Below are 22,145 nucleotides of genomic sequence, written 5' to 3' on the forward strand. Positions count from 1 at the left end.
AGAAATGATTTGAGTACCCAACTCTCTGTACACTATGTTTAAGTATTAACACGTTATCATTCTCAGATTGACATGACCAAACTCACTCAAATAATACAAATCAAGTCTAGGAGATGATTTTGCTGTCCACGAATCTAATTTCTCCCAGCGATGCCATCATTTAACGAGAGGGGAGAACAAATTTCCTTGCACATTTTTGTATTCTACAAATTCTATCCCGAGTACCTACCCATTTACCTATTCCTACATTACTTGAGCGCATATATATATATATATATATTCAGAATTATCCTACAAACACTATGGTGTCACTTTATTCATGGCATGTTTCTTTAATCACTGGACTCTGATGAGGTTGAATCTGTTCCATTAGGATCCATGTTCTGGTCGGCATTTTCTCCGGCGTCAGTATCTGATTTGTGGCTTATATAATCTTCAACATCAACTTGTCCGTCTTCATCATCATTGTCATCAACGTCCTCATTTTCATCATCATCCACATTATGGTTGCTCCCCTCTACAAAGTTCTCAGATTTTCCACTAAATCCACCCTCATATCCATCATTATTATCATCAATTAGATATTCATACGCATCAACTGTTGACTGATAAATATCATTTTCATAGGCCAATTTTTCTGAGCTGCTAGCACTTCTAGCAGCAGCTTCCACTTCACTTCCATTCATCTTTTCATTGATAAAGATACCAGCTGTATACCCTGTGATATCATCTGGAGTGTCCTTCTCAACACCAGTGACACAGACCTTGACAGCCGGTTTCTGTCTACTTCGAACACTCCGACGAGCACGTACATTTTGTTCTGCATGCCTACATGATCTCCCTTTCCATCCAAGTAAATTTCCTATTCTCATGCTGCTAGAGGTCGTGCTTCTCTTTCTAGAATCATGTCTTGAACTAAGAACCCGTCCTTGTGATCTCCCACTCGCACAAGAATGGCTCCGGCCCTGTCGGGACCTTTGTCCTCTGCTGTAGCTTGCAAGGCCAGCACCAAGACCAACCATGTTTTCAACAGTATGCTTAACCTTATGCATGCTTTGTCCCTGCCGGGATCTTTGTCCCTGTTGGGACGTTTGTCCTCTTTCTTCAATTGCACTATCACGGCAAGATGATTTGGCAGAAGCATATTTTGTCGGAAGCTTCTGAAAGTGACAAGGACTGGCGTAAATTTTTCAACGAGAAAACATAATTTGATCAAAATTCTATTGATGGCATGCCAACCAACTCTAACTCAGAAACTCAAATATGGTTCCTATCGAATAAATATGTCTAAATTCATATAAAAGTTTACTATATTGAATCAGAAATACCCACCATAACAATTCCAATTCTTTTATCCTTTTCAGACTCCATCTTCTGCTGAAAGGTGTAAGAGGTGCATGCATCGAGTTCCATGAGTCTCAGAGCCACCGCAGCTGTTGTGCACGGCACCCATGGAAGTATCCTTTCAGCACCTACAAAATCATTAGTTGGAGGACATCCAGAAGAACTTCTCGAACCCAGCAGCTCAGAGGTAGTTTCATAGTTTGAATCCAAATACTCCCTCTTTATAGCGCTTTCTAATACAGTTAATATCTGAAAGTGTAACACATTATTAACTGGTAAATAACAAGCTTAGAACAAAAGAATACATCACAGATACTCAAGTAGCTTCAGGCTATTAAAAAAGGAGGACAAACTGATTTGGATTAAAAAAAAAAACCCAAATCTTAACACATTAGCAGAAATACTATACTTTGAGATGCTTAACTTACAAATAACTAGACATATACCCTTTTAGTTAGGTCAGAATAACTACACATATACAGATTACTATTTCAGAAGAAAGTGTTAACTTGTATACACCATAAAATTGCAATAGGGAAAATTTAAGAGATTATTGTCCACAATTTTACATTTAAGGCTATGTTATTTCCTCCGGGTACCAGTGTTCAAAACATGGCAAATCTATCAACCATAGTAATCACCTAGATTTCCTCCTGTAATCTTCGAAAAACATTTGGCAGCTACAAATTCAATTATTAACACTTAAACAGTCTTCAAAACCAACCATCAATTTAGCATTAGTTATACTTTTTGTAATGAGAAAGGAAGATCAAGGATTTATCATTGACAATATGATGACAACTATATGACAGGCCAGTATAAAAATGCTTAACAAGTAGCAAAACAAGTTGAAGTTCCAAAGCATGCTCTATCAAAGATATGTTGAAATATAACCTCCAGGAGGTCTTCAGTTGATGAGCAAGCATCCAGTTTTGTACACCATGATTTCCTATAACTGTTGGTCCAAATACCGTGAAAAGCTTCTTCGGGAACTGAAACCTACCACCATGGCTAAATATGATCAGTTGCAGACTTCCAGTGAACAAGAAACAGAAACAAACAATAAGGAAACACATTATCTAAATGCTAAAAATCATTGCCAAACAAAATAAAAGTAGGTCATCACCTCAACAATTGACAATAAGACCTTCAGCAATCTCATTCTCAAAGGAAGATAAGATGAAACATGAAAATAATCAGTGTCAATCTTTGCCTTGCCGTGAGCATTGAGAGTTCTATTGCAGGAAGGGCATTTGATTCTATCAAAGAAATAAACATCATGACATGAATCACACACAGTCAACAGTTTGCTACGCCTCCTCTTCCCAAACTTCAAGGCACATAATATTGACGAATTTAGGCATTCATTTAGCATCCATTTCTCAAAGTCCTGATATCTCAGAAGAGCATCCCTGTTTTCAGCTTCATTTCTTCCAAGCTGAACTGCAAAAGATGTCGAGACCTCTGAAGCATCTGAATTATCGATGCACACAGATGTAGGATGGTGAATATCACTACAATAATTGTTCGTATCCACTTCAAAAGCTTCTGTCTTGAGCCTCTTGACAGTGTCCCCATTCTCCATTCTTGCATCACCATTATGGACATTCCTTCTAATAGATTCCTTGAACGCCATCTCAATACTTTGCAACATCATATGCAAGTGTGACTCCCTGATCCCACGTACATCCAACGAACCCAATAGGGAATCAAATCCCTGTAAGTAAATGGAATACATAAAAGAACCCAACTAGTTCATGACATGGATACAAAAAAATGCACATGCAACAGAAAGAATTAGTTCATGACATCAATGAGAATTAAACTTGATATCTAAATGCTCAAGAAATGAAGACATCAAACAACTTCCAATAAACAACAAACTTCATAACACTGAGGTGATCATTTCCACAAGCAAAACATCAGTAACAGACATCTCTTGGATAAAATACATCAGGCTAGACAGGGTGTGACGACTTAAACAATGAAAAATGCCGCCATATGGCACACAATGCTCACATGGAAATCATATAATGGACATCAATCTCACAGAAGCAATACCTTTTCAGAATCAATCAATTTCCAACAACCATCATGCAACTCCACAAAAATCCTGCCACAACCAGGATCATTTGGAGAAGCAGATGCAATGAACTGCCAGTATCGGTTATGTCTGCGATCCAAGCCAAGAGGCAATGTCCTATACATGTAGGTTTGTTCTGCCAAGTAACCAATGTAAGATTTTATATTTGACCTTGATTTTTCAGGAGCAAATCCAAATTGTTGAAGAGAATAATTATCTTGGTTAGCAGAACTTTGATGGAGCTGGTGGCTAACTTCTAATGAGGAACTCTCAATATGATTTGGATTTTCCAGTAGTTCGTTGATCTGATTGCACCGGCCAAGAGGGGTTAATAAAGCCTCGTCATTCTTGTTATCAACAGAAAGGAATGGCTTCTGTTTGTCCTCAAGTGATGGAAATGCACTATTTGATTCACTCCTGTTGCTGAAATTAGATACAGGATGCATCTTAACAAAGTAGTCCTCTTTGATACGACGTTTACCCAGCTGTGCTTCTGCCCACATCTGCTTCTTTAAAGCATTTGCAGCTTCTAGACGATCCTGAAATATCTGCTCATCAGAAAACCATATATTTTTAAGGCAACCCACAACAATAGAAAATGATTTTAAAATGAGGAATACCTCAAGTGTAACACGAATTAAGTTCCCTTCAATTGCCACATTAACCAAAGCAACGAGAGCATTAAGACGCTCCTCAACACTGAGGTCAGAGTACTCTCCTTCCATCAACCCCTGTACCCACGACTCATCTGGAATGCTTTCATCAATATCCATACCTTCAAGATTAGGATTAGACACATCATTGCTGCAAACAGCAATATCACAAGAGGCACTAATCCCTTTGTGCATATCAATGCCTTCAGAAACAATTGACAGTATATCCTCATCCAGTTTCTCATGGTCATAGCAACCAAGTGTTTGAGAAACCTTACCAGTGTCCTTTCTAATTCTCATTACGGTTTCTGAATTAAATTCTACAGAACTGAAACCCCCATTTTTTATATTAGTTTCAGCTCCTAAATCATCAGTTTCAATATCTTCTGCTACATCACTTTCAGAATCATCTTCTCTTCCCCCCTCTTCTGCTTCACCAGCATCCATATATCCACTTTTGAATATCCTGATTCTTTCCCTGGCAGCTGAAAAAATTGCTTCAGCATCAGACAGATCCTTTCGATATGCAGGACGTACACAATACGTCAAAGGAGCTATCCTTTCAAATAGCTTTGTGTCTCTAGACAATGCAGCAGATATAGAAGCCTCTGGAGTTTTGCTTGTTGTAAGATCACGGAGCCCAGATTTCTAAAGAAAGAACATAGGAATGCCTGAATAATTCAGTTTCAAGAAGAAGACATCCAGGAAAACATAAAAAGAAAATAAAAAATAAAATAAATTGCACAAAACACCTGAATTTTCTCTGCAACTTCCAATATATTGAGGCCATTGCTCCCTTCAACAGAAAGGACGTGAAATGCAGCAAATTTAACAGTTCCAGGAGTCAAGCGATGTCTTGATCTACTTGGCTTAGATAATCCCTTCTCTTGCATGATAGCAACTGCATTTTTTACTGCAGCTCCACTGCGTAGATGAGAGATTATGTCTTTACAATCATGACCCTGCACTTGCAACCCGAAGAAAATAAAGAAAAATACCAGTTTTTAAGAAATGCTTAGAATGTTTTTTGTTCCTAATATGTAATTTTTGGGTTAAATTACTCTGACAGTCCTATAGTTTAACCAAATTTGAAACTAAATCCCTATAATTTAAAAGCTTTTAATTGGGTTCTTATACTGTTTTGAATTTTGTAATTAGGTCATTGCTGCGCAAAAAATGATAAGAGTTAGCAGAATATTCCTCTCCAAATTGAGGCCTTTTTCCAGTATAACACTTTTTAAAACCTTTTACCAAAACGTGACCCTTTTCAAACTAGTGCCCTCGTATTTTTTTGGCACACTGACTCAGAGACGGCCAATCCAAATCTGTATTCCATGTAGAAAGCACCAATCACGAAAGCGCCTCCTATGCAAAAACGCTAAGTGTTTAGCACATTCCGCTATGGATATGCTGAAAGTAAAGGCGCATTCAAGTTGGAAACGCGAGACGAACAAGCACCTCGTGGAATAATAATTTTTTTATACATAATTAATAATTAAAAATAAGTAAATTAATAAATTAATGTTGATAAAAGTAGTGTTACATTTAAATATATTTATCAATTTAACTAAGTTTAATATCATAAATAAATATTGATAAAAAATACAAAAAAAAAAACTATAATACAATATAACGAAATATATATTCTTAGTTAAAGAAAATTGTTACAATAAAATATAGTATTCCAATTAATTATATGATATTTTTTAATATACTCATGATAAAAAAAATATTAGATAATTGATCAGAGTATTATTTTATAATAAAAAAAATTCTAAGATTATGTATTTCACCATTAGGTCTTTTAAAACCTTTTTGTTTTACATTTATTCATAACTTATTTATGGGAGTACTGTATTCCGTGATTAAATTTTTTTTACCCAAATATTTCGTTAAATTATATTTTAGATTAGCTGTGATTAATACTCATACCCATTGTAGCTTCATGTTGCATTTGATTCAATGACAAACAATTAGAAGCTTAGTTCACACGGTGTCAGTCAATCAATATTTTTTTAATTCCTTGTGGAACAAGTTTTAACTTTACGTATTAATGCTACAATGGGGAAGAAAAATGTGGACAATAAAAGGAAAGTTCCAATTAAAGATGAGCCGGCATGGATAAATATACATGATTAGACTTTAGTATAATAAGATTTTGACAATATGATGCTATGCACTGATGCTACACCTGCAGTACATAGCCGGTCCAAAGTTCGGATAAACGAGGAGGATTGTGTTAAGTTTTCGACAGCCAACATAAAAATTTAGTCGAATCTTCATGACATGGATTAAAGACATTATTGCGCTAAACCTAGGTCGTTGCCCGAAAGCAACGCGCTGTATGACCCACGTACAATGTCAAATGAGCAAGAGCTACTGCATCGGTGCTCGGATGTAATGTTAAATGAGCAAGAGTTCCCACGTTTTTGTGAACGGGCGAGGGTAAATAAGCTAGTTCACAAAGGAAAAAGTAAAGGTCAGAGCGACAGAAGGTTGAGATTTTGGACATGGAACATAGGCACTCTAACAGGAAAATTCATGAAGGTGATGGATACCATGACAAAGAGGAAGATTAACATCATGTGCCTATAAGAAACAAAATGGATCAGTGCAAAGACTAGGGACTTGGATACCTCCGGATTCAAACTTTGGTATACAGGAAAAATGAATAATAGGAATGAGGTAGATATTATCGTGGATAAGCAATGAAAGAAGGACATAGTGAATGTCAAGAGGGTGGGTGATCAGATCATCTCTATCAAACTTGTGGTGAATGGGAGTACTTTTTATATGATTAGCGCCTATGCACCGCAAGTGCGTTTGGACGAGCAACACAAGATAAGGTTTTGGGAGGATCTAGAAAGTTTGATCCAAGAAATACCTTCGAGAGATAAAATTTTTTTAGGAGATTTAAATGGTCATGTTGGAAGAGAAGTGACTGTGACTGGATATGGAAATATTCACGGAAGCCATGGTTTTGAGGTGGTCAATACGGAGAATAAAACTATTTTAGACTTTTCCTCAACCTTTGACCTTCTCATCACAAATACATGTTTTAAAAAGAGAGACGGACATCTTATAACTTATAGGAGGGGCATGACAAGCTCTCAATTCGACTTCTTTTTGTGGAGGAGAATTGACCGGAATTTTGCATTAATTGTAAAATTATTCTTGGAGAGAGTTTAACAACACAACATAGGATGCTCGTCATGAATTTTCGCGTTGAGCAAAAGTTGAAGAAAAGACGACCTACGAAGAATCCAAAGACGAGGTGGTGGCGGATGAAAGATGAGGAATAAAGAAGCTTCCTAAGACGGATAGGAAAAGAGGCAAAATGAGAAAAGGATAGAAGCGCAGAGATGTGGAGGGAGATGACAGAAGTTATTAGAAGAACAGTAAAAACAAGTTTTGGTGAATTTAGAGAGATAGGACCAAGAGACAAGGAATCCTGGTGGTGGAATACGAGTGTATAAGAAAAGATCAGGCAAAAAAGGTGTGCTTTAAATAGTTGACTTTGTGCCGTAATATAGATAATTGGAAAAAATATAAGGAGGCTAAGAAAAAGACAAAAGTGGTTGTAAGTGAAGTAAGAACAAGAGCGTATAAGGATCTCTACCAGTCTTTAGGCACGAAGGAACGGGAAAAATTTATAAATAGAAACGAGAGACTTGGTTCAGCTTAAATGCATAAAGAATAAAGATGGAGAGGTTTTGGCTCAAGATGAGAAGATCAATGAAAAGTGGAAGAGCTACTTTTATGAATTAGTTATTGAAGGACAGAAGACTCTTCCGAACCTTGGTCGGTTATGCATGAGGGAAGAAGATCAAAACTTCGACTGCTATCAAAGGATTCGAGACTTCGAGATAAAAGAGACTCTAAAGCGGATAAAAAATGACAGGGCAGTAGGACCGATAATATTTCGATTGAAATTTGGAAGAACCTTGTAGAGAAAGGCATTAGTTCGTTAACCACGCTTTTTAATGAGGTTTTAAGGTCAAAGAAGATATCAGATGACTAGAAAAAGAGCACATTGATACCTATCTACAAGAATAAGGAGGATATACAAAATTGCGCAAATTATAGAAGGAACAAACTCATGAGTTATACCATGAAATTATGAGAAAGGATGACAGAACGAAGGCTGAGACAAGAGACACAGGTAAAAGAGAACCAATTTGGGTTTTGTGCTAGGCAGATCCACCATCGAAGCTACATATCTATTAAGAATGATGATGAAAAAGTATCGTAATAATAAAAGAGATCTACATATGATGTTTATTGAATTAGAAAAAGCATACGATGGGGTATCAATAGAGGTCTTATAGAAGATTTTGGAAAGGAGGAGAATAAGAATCGCATATATTTGTGCAATTAAAGACATGTATAATGGGACTACAACCAGTGTGAAGAGTTAAGATAGTGTGACACACGCATTTCCTATTGGTATAGGATTACACAAGGAATAATTCTTAAGTTCATATCTTTTCACATTAATCCTGAAAGTACGCAGAGAGCATATCCAAAAACGTGTGCTATGGTGTATGCTTTTTGCCAATGATATCGTCCTTATGGGAGAGTGAAGAAAAAACCTAAATAAAAAATTAGATTTACGGAGAGAAGTTCTAGAAATATATGGTCTGCGCATAAGCCATACCAAGACGGAATATATGGAATGTAAGTTCAGCTACCGAAAGAAAAACTCTAATACAGAGGTAAAGATTGGAAAAAAACATCCTACAAAAAGTTAAAAATTTTAAGTATCTTAAGTACATCATACAGGATAATGAAAAGATTGAACATGATGTAGATTATAGAATCGAAGCAGGTTGGTCAAAATGACAGAGTGCGTCTGATTTTATATGTGACAAAAAAATGCATTTAAAACTTAAAGATAAATTCTATCACACTGCTATCAGACCGATTATGTTTTATGGTACAGAATGTTGGACGACCAAAAGGGAACAACAACATAAGTTAAGTGTAGCAGTGATGAAGATGTTAAAATGGATAGAATAAGGAACGAAGATATAAAATAGAGTTGGAGTAGCACCTATTATGGAAAAGATAATAGAATCGTGTCTCACGTGGTTTGAACATGTGACAAGAAGACTGACAGAACACCCAATCAGGATGGTGGATGAAATGAAAGATGGACAAAGAGTGAAAGGCAGAGGAAAACCTAGGAAGATCATCCATGAAGTGGTCAAACGAGATCTACATGTAAACGGTTTCTTTGTAGACATGATATATGATAGAACTCAATGACGTCGTTGTCGTTGTCGATGCTATGCACTGATGCAAGTACAGATCCATTTAGGTACAGATACTAAAGTTTGACATTTTTCGTAGTATATAGTATACATATATGTATGATTTAGTAGTTTGACAACATCTCTATCTCATCCAACTTTGTACTATCCTTCTCTTCTCTCAAGACATTTTTTTTTTTTTACTTTAATTTCTATTTAACCTTAGTTTTAAGGGGGATGAGTGGTCAATGTACTATTCTTGTGCGCATGCCTATCATCCCTCTTTGCATAATTGTGTGCAGAGGAATAATGGCAAAGAAGAAGGCAACTACTCAAGCTAGAAACTATGATTGTTGAACACAGCCAGCCAGTCAAAATAATTAATTAACAGAAAAATATAAATCACCTCATTGTTATCACAAGGATGCACCGATTCACTATGTCTCTGCAATTTTGGGCCAAATCCAGCTGACAAAGCAAACTGCCGCAAAATTTCAGGCCATGTTAATGGATTTAAATGCCGTTGCCAATTTCTTATATCAAAACCCCACACATATGCCTGAGAACAGTAAGTAAAATAAACCTTTTCCACGTTATTAAAACAAACCTTTTCATGTTAAGCAAGGAACAGAGAATGTAAACCTAAATTCTAAAGCTGTTGGAGGAAAAAAAAAATAAAAACTTACCCCTTCAGCTACTTGAGGATGCCCCCCACCATAATTGGCAACATTGTTTTGGTTACCTCCTAATCCAGTGGAGGGAGTTCTTGCAACATCTTCAATATCTTTCATAATAGATCTCAAAAGAGCAATATGAATCTCACCTAACAACCTTGGATCCTGCAATATTAAGAAGAGATAAACCAAATCCATTGCAAGAAATCACAAGCTTAACCAGGTAAGAAATAACTTACATAGTCATGGAAAGCTTGAATAAGTTCATCCAAGGTAAACGACCATATTCCAAGAACATCAGCAAAAGTATTCAAGAACCTCCAAACCTAAAAATGAAGTGATCAGAAAGTTTTAGCATATTTCTTATAAAGAATGCCAAACATACATACATACATATATGAAAAAGAAAATCTAACCATGAGAAGATTTCCTGTTTTCTCCTCAGAGTCTGACCAAGGTTGGATTGAAAATGGTTTTTTCAACTGCACAGACTCGGGTGGGAATGGTGTTTGCCCATCTGAAAACAAATTCCAACAATGGCTCCCTTGAAGATGAGCATTGAATTTTTCAACCATAAGACTCACAGGCTAAACCAAAATGAGAGTCATATTTTAAGCCAAAACAATCAATTAAAATTATGATTTCAAAGTGACGCTCATTTTTTATGTTTAAACACCTAATTGACCATAAAAATATTTAAATTCCTATCCCTCGTACAGTTATAAAGACAAGAAGAATTCGTACAAAAGTTAACCTTGAGGTTTTTGTCATCATCATTATTTCATAACCCCCCCCCCCCTTTTTCCCAAAAAAGAAAAGCCAAAACACAACACACACACACACACACACAAAGTAGACACCACTTCATTTCAGTCAAAATGAAATAGATGTTAACAGATGAGAAAAATTAAAAATACCACAAATCAACTTCAATTTCCAAACAGTGTAATCTTTAGGAAGCAGATAAACACAAGATGCATAATCCCATTGAATATGTCTTCACCTCTATATAACTCGAGATTTTGCATAGTTTCATAATCAAGAGCCAGTATCGAAGGAAGTCTCTTCTTCAATGTAGCTAGTTCCATGAGTTCCAGACGTTCATCTTCAATAAGTCCCATTGATTCTCTGGTCATTCTGCGGGCAAGAGCTCTCTCATAAGCAGCTTTGATCCTTGCTGCCTCTTTCTCCCTGCGTAGTTCTTCCTTCTGTTTCAGTTTCTCAGCCTATAAGAATAACTAAGATTAGCATCACTTATTTTCATTTAACAGATCAGAGTGAATTAGTAGAAAAATCTTACATACTCTTATTGATTCTTTCTGTAAAAGCTTCTCCCTACGCTCCAGATCACGCCTCTGTTCTCTTTGGTACCTCTCCTCCTCTCGCTGTCTTTCACGTAACAACCTTTCTTCTTCTTTCCGCCTTTCACGGTTATTCCTCTCCATCTCTTTCTTTATTTGCTCTTCCCTCTTAATGTATGGCATGACAGTATTAGCTATATCATAAAATAAATTTATATCAAAGGGAGAAAAGTTGAGAGTGACTCAAACCTTTCGCCTTAGAATATCCTGTTTTTCAATCTCTTTTCTAACTCTTTTCTCATGAGCTTCAAGTTCACGTCGTATTCTAGCTTCTTCATTCTGCAAGCAAAGATGAGTCAGCAAGCACTAAGCAACCATTCTATGGAAATAAACATGGTGTTGCAGGTCTATATACCATTCGCTTCCTCTGAAGCCTTGAAGGTTCCTCCTCATGGATAACCGTGTTGTCAGATGGCACTAGTGCAGTGTCGGTCAGAGTTATTGGGTGAACCCCACTATGAGTAACAACTGTTACATCAACAAATGTGTTCTTTCGTGGAATACCCTCAATCTGTCCAGAAGCAGAAGGCAAAACATGATTCTGCCTGACATGCTGAGACAAATGATTCAAAGCAGGCATCTGATCTTGAACTCCATATCCATATGGTGTAGATTCATTCCCACCAAGCAAAGATTTCTGGCTAGGTAGTAAAGTCCTGGAATGTGAAATGCCATCAGGAGAACTGTAATGGATAGTGGGGGCAACTCTGTCAAATGTCTCATTTCTAACAGTTAGCTGCTCTGGAATAAATTGATACTCGTGGAGAGTCCTTGGAATGCCCTGAAATCGAACATTTCATCCAAGAGATAAAACATAAAAGTGCATATAAGCAGCTTATTACCCCCTAACACCCCCCCCCCCTTCTCGCCTTAAGATAAGTCAAGCATGTATACTTGGTGACTGTTATTTGTTAACTTGTTTGGAAACTACAAGTCAAGTGAATTTGGGTAAACTAGGATAAACTTAGGTAGGCTAAGGTACTATTATGACTTGTGAATTAACAAATTTAGTCAAAATTAGGTCGCTTATTAACCAAAATACAGTATCTTACAAAAAAGCACTTTTATTTAGAACTCGCTAAATTTATGATAACAGTTTTAACATATTTAAGCATTGATCTGTTACTTTTTTTTCTGGAATTTAAATTTAATTTAGGATTTATGATTTGTGTTTGCCTCAATATGATGTTGCAAGACAAGTTCTGAATTGTCTTTAAATTACTATGAATAAATATATTATAATTAGATATTATATTATATTTTCAATGTTATTCAAAAAAAAAACGTAAACCCTTATAAGTTTACAAGTCATGTTTAGACTTCTGACAAGTTTACCGACCTTGTTTATGACAAATGAAAAGAATAACAAAGGAAGGAACAGATATAAAGTATATGAATATTTTAAGGTTAAAATAGTAAAAACACTTTCCTCACACACATTTAAATCTGAGCATAAAGGAAATAAATAATGGAAAAAAGAAAAGAAATAAAACCTTGTTTCGTTGATCATAAATTTTTGCCTCGAAAGGGCTTCCAGAATGCCTATGCTGTCCCAGTGTCACTTCCTCTGGAATAATATAAGAAATTGGTGAGGGATCAAAGCTTTAGCGCTTAGAGGAGCATAAAGCCATCCCAAATGAAACAAGCGAAACTTCTCTCGTGCATAACTTTAAGAACAATATGATTGAATAACCCTTTCATAATCACTCCTTAAAATTTTTCAAATATCAGAAGTGTGATTATTGACCTTGAAAGCTGTCTTTTGAGTGTAAAAAATACTTACAACGAAAGAAAAAAATTTCAAAGTACCAACTTTCAAAATGGAGATACATGTTTAAAAGCCTATAAATAGATCTCATTCGCTTCACATATTAACTACCAAATATCCCACAATTTAAATGGATAATTACCTAATCAAATCTAGACAAAGACCGGGTTCATTTAAGAAAAACTCATACAAATTTAAATTACCCTAACGTGAGGCACATTTAATGTTAAAATGTATTTATGCTAGGATACTTGACTAAGGCATTCCCACAGGCATTGCTAATTTAAAAAGTTTAGACATACATAAGTTGGTTCTAGCATATTCTCATATGCTTAATTATTAGCACATTGCTATGTTTGTTCTACTAAATAAGCAATGAAAATTATCCCATGCAAATGCACAAAAGCATTTGTATAAGAGCTGTACTTATTAGATACACATTTATAAGACACAAAAGTAACTAATCCATTGAGGCCATATGCACTCCATATTATTGGAACTTGGACATGCTAAATCTCTAATATTGTTGGAACTTGGAAACACTGCTACTTATTAAAGATTTTTTTCTCTTTATAAAAGAAGAATTTCATTAAGACAGAGAGAAAAAATAATACAAGATAGAGAATAAGAGGTCCTCTATACATGAGCAGAAAAAACAATAAAAGAGTAATCTATGAAGCATAGGATAGCTTTCCAATCTCTCTAGATTCACTCTAGAACATCTATTGATCTAATCATCTAGCACTACAGTAGAAATGCCATTATTATAAGTCTTCTACTCCCCATCTCTCAATTGTATTCATACCCATCTATGCCAAAAGCATGGATTACAGATCATTTTTCTCATTAAAATAAAATGGCATCACCTTTCCGTTCCCACCCCTTTGCTATGTTTGTCCTACAGATGTTAATTGCAACAGCCACTTTAGTAGTATTGCTAATGATTTTAGGTTGAAAAAACAAGTTTACCTATTGGGGCACCAAATGCCCCTGGGGGCAAGGAATCAAATTCCATTCCCAGAATTGGTCCATCCTCTCTTAATGGCTGACCCAACTGTCTCTCCACAAATGTAATTGCTCGCAGCACCTCGATGGCCTGATGTGGTTCATAGTAACTATTGTTCTCCATTGTTGGCAATCCAGCTCCTCTTCCAGTAAAGGAAATCGAAGGATTTGGAACAACTCGCCTCGGATCCGAATATCCAAATGGCTTCAACCCAGAAGCTAAACCACAATCATGCATGGCATCAGCCACTGCCATTTGCTCAAGACCCTCTCCTTCGGGCACTGAATCCGGTGCCACAGGCGGGTGATCATTTCGGGGCTTCTTCGCTGTTGGTGCTGATTTCCTATCCTTCAGCCTCCGGTGACAAAACCACATTTGCAGTTGACGATCAGACAGACCCAGCTTCGCAGATAACTCAGCTCGCACTGCTTCTGAAGGGTAAGCCTCCCCTGAACCAAAGAAATGCACAATCATCACAGCCCAAAGTTTCACATTTCAACACAAAATTCACTTCACAATCCACCAAAACTATGGGAAAAACCAAAACGCAAAAGGGGTACAACAAAATTATTCAAAAATGGCTAAAAGCTTCCCTTACCAACATAAGTTTTCTCCAGAACTTCCAACTGAAAAGCAGTCTTCATTCTGCGCTTGATCTTGTTCTCAACCTCCGCTGGCTTCTCCTTCCTCTTCTCTTCTTCTGAACCACCACCCTCCATACCCAAAGATCAAAGTTCCACTTGCACGAATACCCAGACCCAGAAACAAAGAACCACAGAAAGCCCCCAAAATAAAAAAGAACCAAAACAAAATCGACACTCAGAATCACACAAGAAACCAAAAACACAGATGAAAATCAAGAAGGGAAAGAAACCCAGATTTTTTTTCATCCAAGAATCTGAGCCAAAAGGAGTGGTTGGGAACACGAATTCAGAGTTTCTCTCTCTAGCATTCAGCTACTCTCTCTAGCATTCAGCTACTCTCTCTCTCTCTACGGGAATCGTTGAAGTTCACTCTTCTGAGAAGGTGCGTGATTGTGATGCGTGGTTAGATTTTGGGAATAACGAAAGAACGATAATAATAATTAATGCAAATAGTTGAATATTCAAGACTAAACCAATTATGGTGGGAAATGAAGCAGCATTAGAAGAAGAAAATTTGCTAAACTATACAACTCATACGAAAAATTGAGAAGTTGATTTTGTTTAAAATATGATGATCTCTGATTAAAAAAGAAGAAACCACGAGCAGTAATGCTGCCCCAGTCCCCAATCACAGCCATGAAATTGTTTTTTTGTTGTTCGTTTTTTCGAAATTTTATAAGCTTTTGTATATACCGTAATGTGTTCGATAAAATGCTCCACAGAGAGTAAAGAGAAATGAAATTCTAGAAAAAAGTAAATTCAGATTTAATGCGTGTTGAGAGAGCGAGAGGAATTGTTGTGGATATATGACTTGACTGACTTCTTTTTCTTTTCCGAGTATGATCGTGGTTTTCGTGTGTTTCTCTCTCTAAATCTTTTGAGGGTTTCTCTCTCTAACTTTTTTCTTGTGTTTTTCTTTTGGGGTTGGAATGGGGTGCTCCAATTCCAAATCCTTAGATCTTAACCATTTCGTTCGTTTCAAACTTTCAACGGTTTGTGGCTTTGTGCGACTGGAGTTTCGTTTTATCGTTTTGCATTGAACAAAAGAGATAGGGCCATAGCCCATAGGGGTGTGGTTTCGTACTCAGTTTTCACCTCTACCATGAACACTACCCCTTTCCGCGCGTGTATTATACGCTCATTTGTTACCGTGGTAAAAACTAAAAAGTGTCCAGAAAAACTGAGTATTAATTAATAAATTTTTCAAATAAAATTTAATTGGATTTTAAAAAATAACTTAGAATTTTAAAGTTGTATTTGGTTTAAACAAAGCTTCTTAATGTAAAAATACATTTTCAATTTTCTTAAAAAAATATTTTTGTTTAGTTATTTATTTTTCAATTTTAAGTATTTTTATTTTTTAAAAATTAAATAAATTGACAAATTCAAATCATAACATTTTAAATTTTAATTGATATTTTGATCTCATATTTAGTATAAATTATATTGAGTTTAAATTAATTAGTGTTTGTTTTTAAATCATAATTTTAAATAATATTAAATAATTAATTATTAACATAATTTTAAATTTTAAAATTAATCAAATTATATTAAACTAAGTTTGTTAAGTTTTTAAATATAATTTGCTAACCATACGAATTTTTACCATTAATATAAATACATATTAAAACTAATATCATAAATGTTTAAAAGAAATAACATATATAATTAGGTGGAATCCATCTAATTTTGACCAAAATCATAAGAGGTTCACCTTAATTTTTATCCTTCCAAAAAAAAATTTATTTTAGTATTTAATTTTGTTTTAATTTATTTTAAGAAAAATATTTTTTTTTATTTAAAAAATTTTCCTAAGCTTGTGGCATACATGCATTTTATATATTTTAAAAATCCAATACTCAATTTCAATTCCATAAACAAATACATCCTAAATATTTACTTATTTACATTACCCTCATTCTTTTTTCCCACTCTTCACCATATTTTTTTATTTAAAACTTTGCAAATTAAAGGTGCTAAAATAACATAACAACCATAAGACTAATTTACTAATAATGTTCCAAAAACTTATAATTAGTGAGCTTATGGTGTCAATGATCCATATTTTAATAGGAGAAGTGTTAGAGACCAACAAGTTTTGTGATTTGTAGCTATTAATTAATTATTATTAAAGTTTTTAATAGTGTAAAATTTTATTAATAGTGTAAAATTACTCACTTTTTTTTACTGATTAAATATTGATCAAATTTTAATAAAAGTGCCGACTCTAAACTTTTTCTTTTAAAAATAAGTAGCTAATAACAGTTACTATTTTGTATACTTACATATAATAGTATTATTTAATCTAGGATTATATTAGATATACACAAAAAAATTAAACAGCAAATTAATTATTTATATAAAATATATATTAAAAATAAGATAAATAATACAAATATTTATACATAAACATTATGACTGATTTTTCTCTTGGGTGTAACATTTTTGCTCAAATCTAACATGACGACTATTCACGCGAGAGAGGGAAGCCAATCCCATGTCTTTGGGTAGGAAATGCAACAAATAAAAGACTGCACACAAATCCAATTCCCATGGGCAATGATGCTAGAATATCCTTCACTTCTTCCGAAGGGTTTGGAAAAAAACAACCCACAATGTTTTTATCAAACAGTGCAACCGCCACAAAAACCAAAATGGAAGAGAATGCATGGAAGAAATCAATGAACCTAAGTCTATACTTATATGCCTCTTCAACTGGGAGCTTGATAGACTCTCCATCCATAACCCATAACCCGTTTAGCGACGCCACGCCGTATCGAACCTTTCCCCTTTCGTCCCGGAAACTATCCGTGAAGGACAACAGAAAACATGAAATGCTGCAACAGGTTAAGAGACCTATGGTCATGAATTTGCTAGTTACGGTGTGGCATTCGCCTTGGTGTGTGAAAGCTGGTGCTAGCATTTGGAATATGAGCACGGTTCCTGTTGGAAGAAGATTTGCAAGATATGCTGATCCTTTGAGTGCTCTTCTCATGGTCTTTATTGTTGCTGTTTTTGATGGTTTTTGAGGTTGTGTTGGTGCATTTTCTAGTAAGGGTTGAGTATCTACACCAATATCCATGAATCTAGAAATGTATATTCAGAACAAAGCTTTGAATATGAGCTTCCGACTTTAGAATTTAGGGTTTAGGATGAGTTTTTCTCGAACTTTTTGATGTTTTTTCGAAATTTGTATGCACTTGTTTTGTTTTTTTGAATTGATATATATTTCATCTTTATATATAAAAAGCGAAAACAAAATGTGCGTATGTTGCAAACAGAAAAAAATTGAGTTCAATATTGTTTTTGGGAGTTGAGGATAATATTGTATATATTTCTTTTTACAAGCCATCTTTGGTATTAGAAGCTCGTTACCTCAACCAATTCGTTTGAACCGCATCAATTCTTTAATAACGATTATGGAAGTGAAAGTTATAAAGCTATTTATGGTAAAAAAAATATGTTACATGCTCTGTGTAAATGAAAGAAAAAGGTTACATGTGGTAAACAAAAAATTAATATATTTGTACTTTTATTAAGATACATTAAAAGTTATTTATTATTTATTTTATGTTAGGCAAGCTAAATTAGATTTAAAAAATGTTTAGAATGACATACTATTTCTAGTTGTCATTTTTTTTCACATTATTAATGTAATTTCTACCTACAACTTTGAAGTATATATACCATATGAATCATCTTCAAGTGTTTTTCTTTCTTGGTAGAGGTGGAAACAGGACATATCAAGCTTTATTTTTAACGGATAAGACTTGACCTACACTCTTGTTTGTTATAGGCTATTTTATAAAGTATTAAGATTAACTTATTGTTAAGTCTCGTGTGGTCTAAAACCTCTTAGAGTTCCTAGAATTTTAAAAATAATAAATAAAAAGTCTAAAAAAAGAACACTTCAACTTATAAGAAATTTCTGCAACAATAAATAATTAAAAGTGCCAAGAGAAAATATACAAGTAAAATTAAAAAAAAAAAAAGGAGTAGTATATAGTTGTAGCTTTCCTTAAACTTCTTGATGGTCAACCGGTCAAAATATATATATATATATATATATATATATATATATATGAGTTAAGCCCCACTTTGGTCTTTGAGATTGGCGAGTTGCACTGAATTAGTCTTTAATATCCCAATTGCACTAAATTAGTCCCCCAGATTCGAAAAAATGCACTACATTAGTCCTTCTTCCAATTTCCGTCACCGGAGCATTGACGCCGTCAGTTACGTGGCCAGTTCTTGCCATGCTGGACAGAATGAGACGAGGTCGTTTCTAATTTGGCGCTAAACACCCCTTTGAACGACGTCATTTGTATGTGATGAGAAATAAAACACTAGGCACCACTTTTTTGTTTCTACTTTTCGTCTTCTACTTCTCCATCAGTGCAGAGAAAAAAAGGTTTCTCTTCCATGAGTGACCCAAAGTAGCAACAGGTGGCTGCAATAGGATTTCTCGAGACCATTGGAACACGACGTTCGCTGTGCAGTTGTCGGAAGAGTATGTTTGCCACTACAGGGATCTTCTGTGTCGTCACTGAGGTTAGTGAGGATGAATCTTTTTTTTCAAATTTAATGGAATGATGTGATATGTGTTGATCATGGTTAAGTGTTTTGTATATTGTTAGTTCACAAGTTTTAAAGCTGATTTTGTGTTAGGGTTTTGTTTTGATGTTTTGTGGGACTGTGTTTAAGGATTTCTTTTTATGCTCTGTTCCAATAGTGGAAGAATCAGCACCCATCGAAGACAATAAGCCCCACTGCCTTGGCTGATAACACTTCACCACCCAACATCACAGAACCAACAAATCATGATGAAGCTGTCTACGACAAAGAGAGACCAGGAGTTACAGTAAGATATCACTTCAATTCATCTCTACTATTGGAAAAAAAGAAGGTTAATTGTGGTTGTAGTGTGATGGTTTCGATTTCAAATTGTTGAGATTTTCAGTGGCCAAAGCAATTGAATGCCCCACTTGAGGTTGTTGATCCTTAAATTGCTGATATAATTGAGCTCGAAAAAGCTAGGCAATGAAAGGTAATTTATTTACATATATGTTGTTAGTCATGAGACTCTTCATTTATGCAGCTACAATTGTTGCGTGCAATGTGATTGCAGAGACCATGGAACAACAAACTTATTTCTGTTTTAATCGTGGTTCTGTTCAAAATTACCGCACCTAGAGAGAACATTACATAAGGATTGGAACTCATTTTTTTCTTTTTTCAGTAGCTTGTACTTATTAGAATGACTTATCTAAATATCACTTTTCTGGGGGTGAAGGGGCTTGAATTGATACCATCAGAGAATTTCACTTCAGTCTCTGTAATGCAAGCTGTTGGCTCAGTCATGACTAACAAGTACAACGAAGGATATCCTGGTGCAAGATATTATGGTGGAAATGAGTATGTCACTCACTTTTCTTCTTTGTGTTTGTTCACCTCTCGATAATTCAACACAATAATATATAGTGGCTAGCATTTTGGATTTTATTATTGGACTCCTGCTTCTAGTCCAATTAAAAAATTGTTGCCTTTCTTCCGCAAGGTACATTGATATGGCAGTAAGACTATGTCAGAAGCGTGCCCTCGAGACATTTAGGTTGGATCCAACTAAATGGGGAGGTAACTGCACAATAACTATATTGGTATACCCTTTTATTTGGCTTTGTTGATTGCACATTATTTCATCTTGTTGGTCATTGGCATGTTGTTCTAATTGTTCTAAGCTTGCAGGTGGACATGATCTATTCTTTGTGATTACATTTTTTTTATTTTTTTCCTCTTTCTTCTACCACTTGAGGCACACGAGTTTTTGTTCAGAATTCAGAAGTAACATTTAGGTTGAATTCTCTTGTAGACTTTTTGCTGGTTAAATTTCAAAATGAATGCTCATAAGCTTTTTTGATATTCAGTAGATTATTTTAAAATATTTAGGTGTCAATTTTTCTCATATGTTATTACCCATAAACTGCAGTGAACGTTCAGCCTCTATCTGGGTCTCCTTCAAATTTTCAAGTTTATACTGCATTGCTAAAACCTCATGACAGAATCATGGCACTTGATCTTCCTCATGGTGGACATCTTTCTCATGAATACCAGGTATTTTCAATTTCCATCATCCACCATTTCCTGTGATAATGAAATCTATCAAGTTCATGGGTTATTGGTAATTTCTTTTGGTAATTTCTTCAAGGATTAGATAGAAATCACTTTGTAGTTATTCATAAAAATTTAATGCTTTTATTACATATCTATTTATGTATAATTCTTATTAGTTGAGACTTTGTTGGGGTTAGCCTCTGTTGTGGACCACCGGAGAATAGGACGGCAGCCACACCCACACTACTTTGGAACACTCGATGCTCTACTGGTTCCTCTGGAGATTCTTTTGTTTGACCGCAGGGAACTCTGGCTCCCACTTGCACTCATGATCCTAAACCCAAAAAGCTGCACAGTAAGGAAGAAGACGAAGAACCAGGAAAAGTGGGTAGAAGAAGAAGAGGAAGAAATTAGGGCAGAAATCTTAGTTATAAAAGGGGACAAGGAATAAATTGGAGCTAATCAAATTTATTGCTATGTCATCTAACCGTTGCTGGGTCCAACATAGCAAGAACTGGCCACGTCACTGACGGTATAAGTGCTCCGGTGACGAAAATTAGAAGAAGGACTAACATGGTGCATTTTTCCGAATCTGGAGGACTAATTTAGTGCAATTGGGATCTCGATTATCCAAAGACCAAAGTGGAGCTTTTATATATATATATATATCCCAAGCCGATTATCCAAATATTATAAAAAAAAAAAACACATTTATTTTGTAATATATAAATGGTTGAGAATTGATCTTAATATTCTTAAGAATAAATTAAAAATATGTTTCATCATTATACATATTCTTGGAATACGTTCTTAATTTCTAAAATACTATTTGCTAATTGCTATAGTCTTTAATAGTGAATTTTAATTCATATATTTTTTATAATTAAAATTAATAATTAAAATTACTGAAATATTGATAATTATTTTAAAATACTTAAAATTCTTCTTAAAAAAAAAAAACCTGCATGTGCAAGCATTTCCTCTTTATGATGCTTTTGGTGAGTAAGCACCAGCTCCTGCATGCTACATTATTCAATTCTTTCCAGTTGTTGAAGTTTTATTATTTACACTTTGCACTAATGTGTTTATTATGACTTGAGTGTCTTCTTTTTTAAGAGTTAAATGTCTCTAATATTACCATTTATTATTCTAAAAAAAGATACTGTATACTTATGAAGTACGGATATTTTGTTGAGTTATTATATTTATGTGTCGGATACATTTTGGACACGACACTTATTGACATTCG

The 22,145-nt window shown here is 34.9% G+C and overlaps 2 protein-coding genes and 1 long non-coding RNA gene across 8 annotated transcripts; 1 reads left to right on the top strand and 2 right to left on the bottom strand.

Annotated features, from left to right (window-relative positions):
- Nucleotides 1–8: 8 nt before the first annotated feature.
- On the bottom strand, nucleotides 9–15,865 carry LOC112737717 (homeobox-DDT domain protein RLT2). 6 transcript variants are annotated; one of them, XM_072211472.1, is made up of 18 exons: nucleotides 14,740–15,865; nucleotides 14,105–14,590; nucleotides 12,861–12,934; nucleotides 11,723–12,148; nucleotides 11,557–11,646; nucleotides 11,311–11,475; nucleotides 11,010–11,232; nucleotides 10,423–10,523; nucleotides 10,246–10,332; nucleotides 10,019–10,171; nucleotides 9,739–9,813; nucleotides 4,833–5,042; nucleotides 4,048–4,728; nucleotides 3,406–3,966; nucleotides 2,471–3,061; nucleotides 2,239–2,343; nucleotides 1,333–1,593; nucleotides 9–1,160 (listed from the first exon to the last, which is right to left on the bottom strand). In XM_072211472.1, the coding sequence occupies exons 1-18, from the start codon at nucleotides 14,858–14,860 to the stop codon at nucleotides 333–335; spliced, it is 5,238 nt and encodes a 1,745-aa protein (XP_072067573.1). In that variant the 5' UTR covers nucleotides 14,861–15,865; the 3' UTR covers nucleotides 9–332. The 6 variants fall into 6 exon arrangements, with proteins under 6 accessions (XP_072067573.1, XP_025643551.1, XP_072067575.1 ...); XM_025787766.3 differs by having other exon boundaries at nucleotides 9,739–9,891; XM_072211474.1 differs by having other exon boundaries at nucleotides 9–1,176; nucleotides 9,739–9,891.
- Nucleotides 15,866–17,252: 1,387 nt separating this feature from the next.
- Nucleotides 17,253–17,867, bottom strand: LOC112733029 (protein DMP7-like). The gene has a single exon (XM_025781875.1). It carries the CDS (start codon nucleotides 17,865–17,867, stop codon nucleotides 17,253–17,255), a length of 615 nt encoding a protein of 204 aa, XP_025637660.1.
- Nucleotides 17,868–20,074: 2,207 nt separating this feature from the next.
- Nucleotides 20,075–20,896, top strand: LOC112735818 (uncharacterized). The gene is made up of 3 exons (XR_003168553.3): nucleotides 20,075–20,200; nucleotides 20,343–20,419; nucleotides 20,772–20,896. It is a non-coding gene; the product is annotated as an uncharacterized lncRNA (long non-coding RNA).
- Nucleotides 20,897–22,145: the final 1,249 nt, after the last annotated feature.

Source organism: Arachis hypogaea, chromosome 13 (assembly GCF_003086295.3).
Source record: "Arachis hypogaea cultivar Tifrunner chromosome 13, arahy.Tifrunner.gnm2.J5K5, whole genome shotgun sequence".
Taxonomy (NCBI): domain Eukaryota; kingdom Viridiplantae; phylum Streptophyta; class Magnoliopsida; order Fabales; family Fabaceae; genus Arachis; species Arachis hypogaea.

Bases quoted from the DNA above. Each gene is read 5' to 3' on its own strand.
- LOC112737717 (XM_025787765.3), bottom strand. From the start codon at position 14,860: ATGGAGGGTGGTGGTTCAGAAGAAGAGAAGAGGAAGGAGAAGCCAGCG. The intron at 12,149-12,860 runs GTTTTATTTCTT...GTTCGATTTCAG, and splicing joins TTTATGATCAACGAAACAAG to GGCATTCCAAGGACTCTCCA. The intron at 5,043-9,738 runs GTGATTTATATT...TTGCAAGTGCAG, and splicing joins ATCCTTGTGATAACAATGAG to GGTCATGATTGTAAAGACAT.
- LOC112733029 (XM_025781875.1), bottom strand. From the start codon at position 17,867: ATGGATATTGGTGTAGATACTCAACCCTTACTAGAAAATGCACCAACA.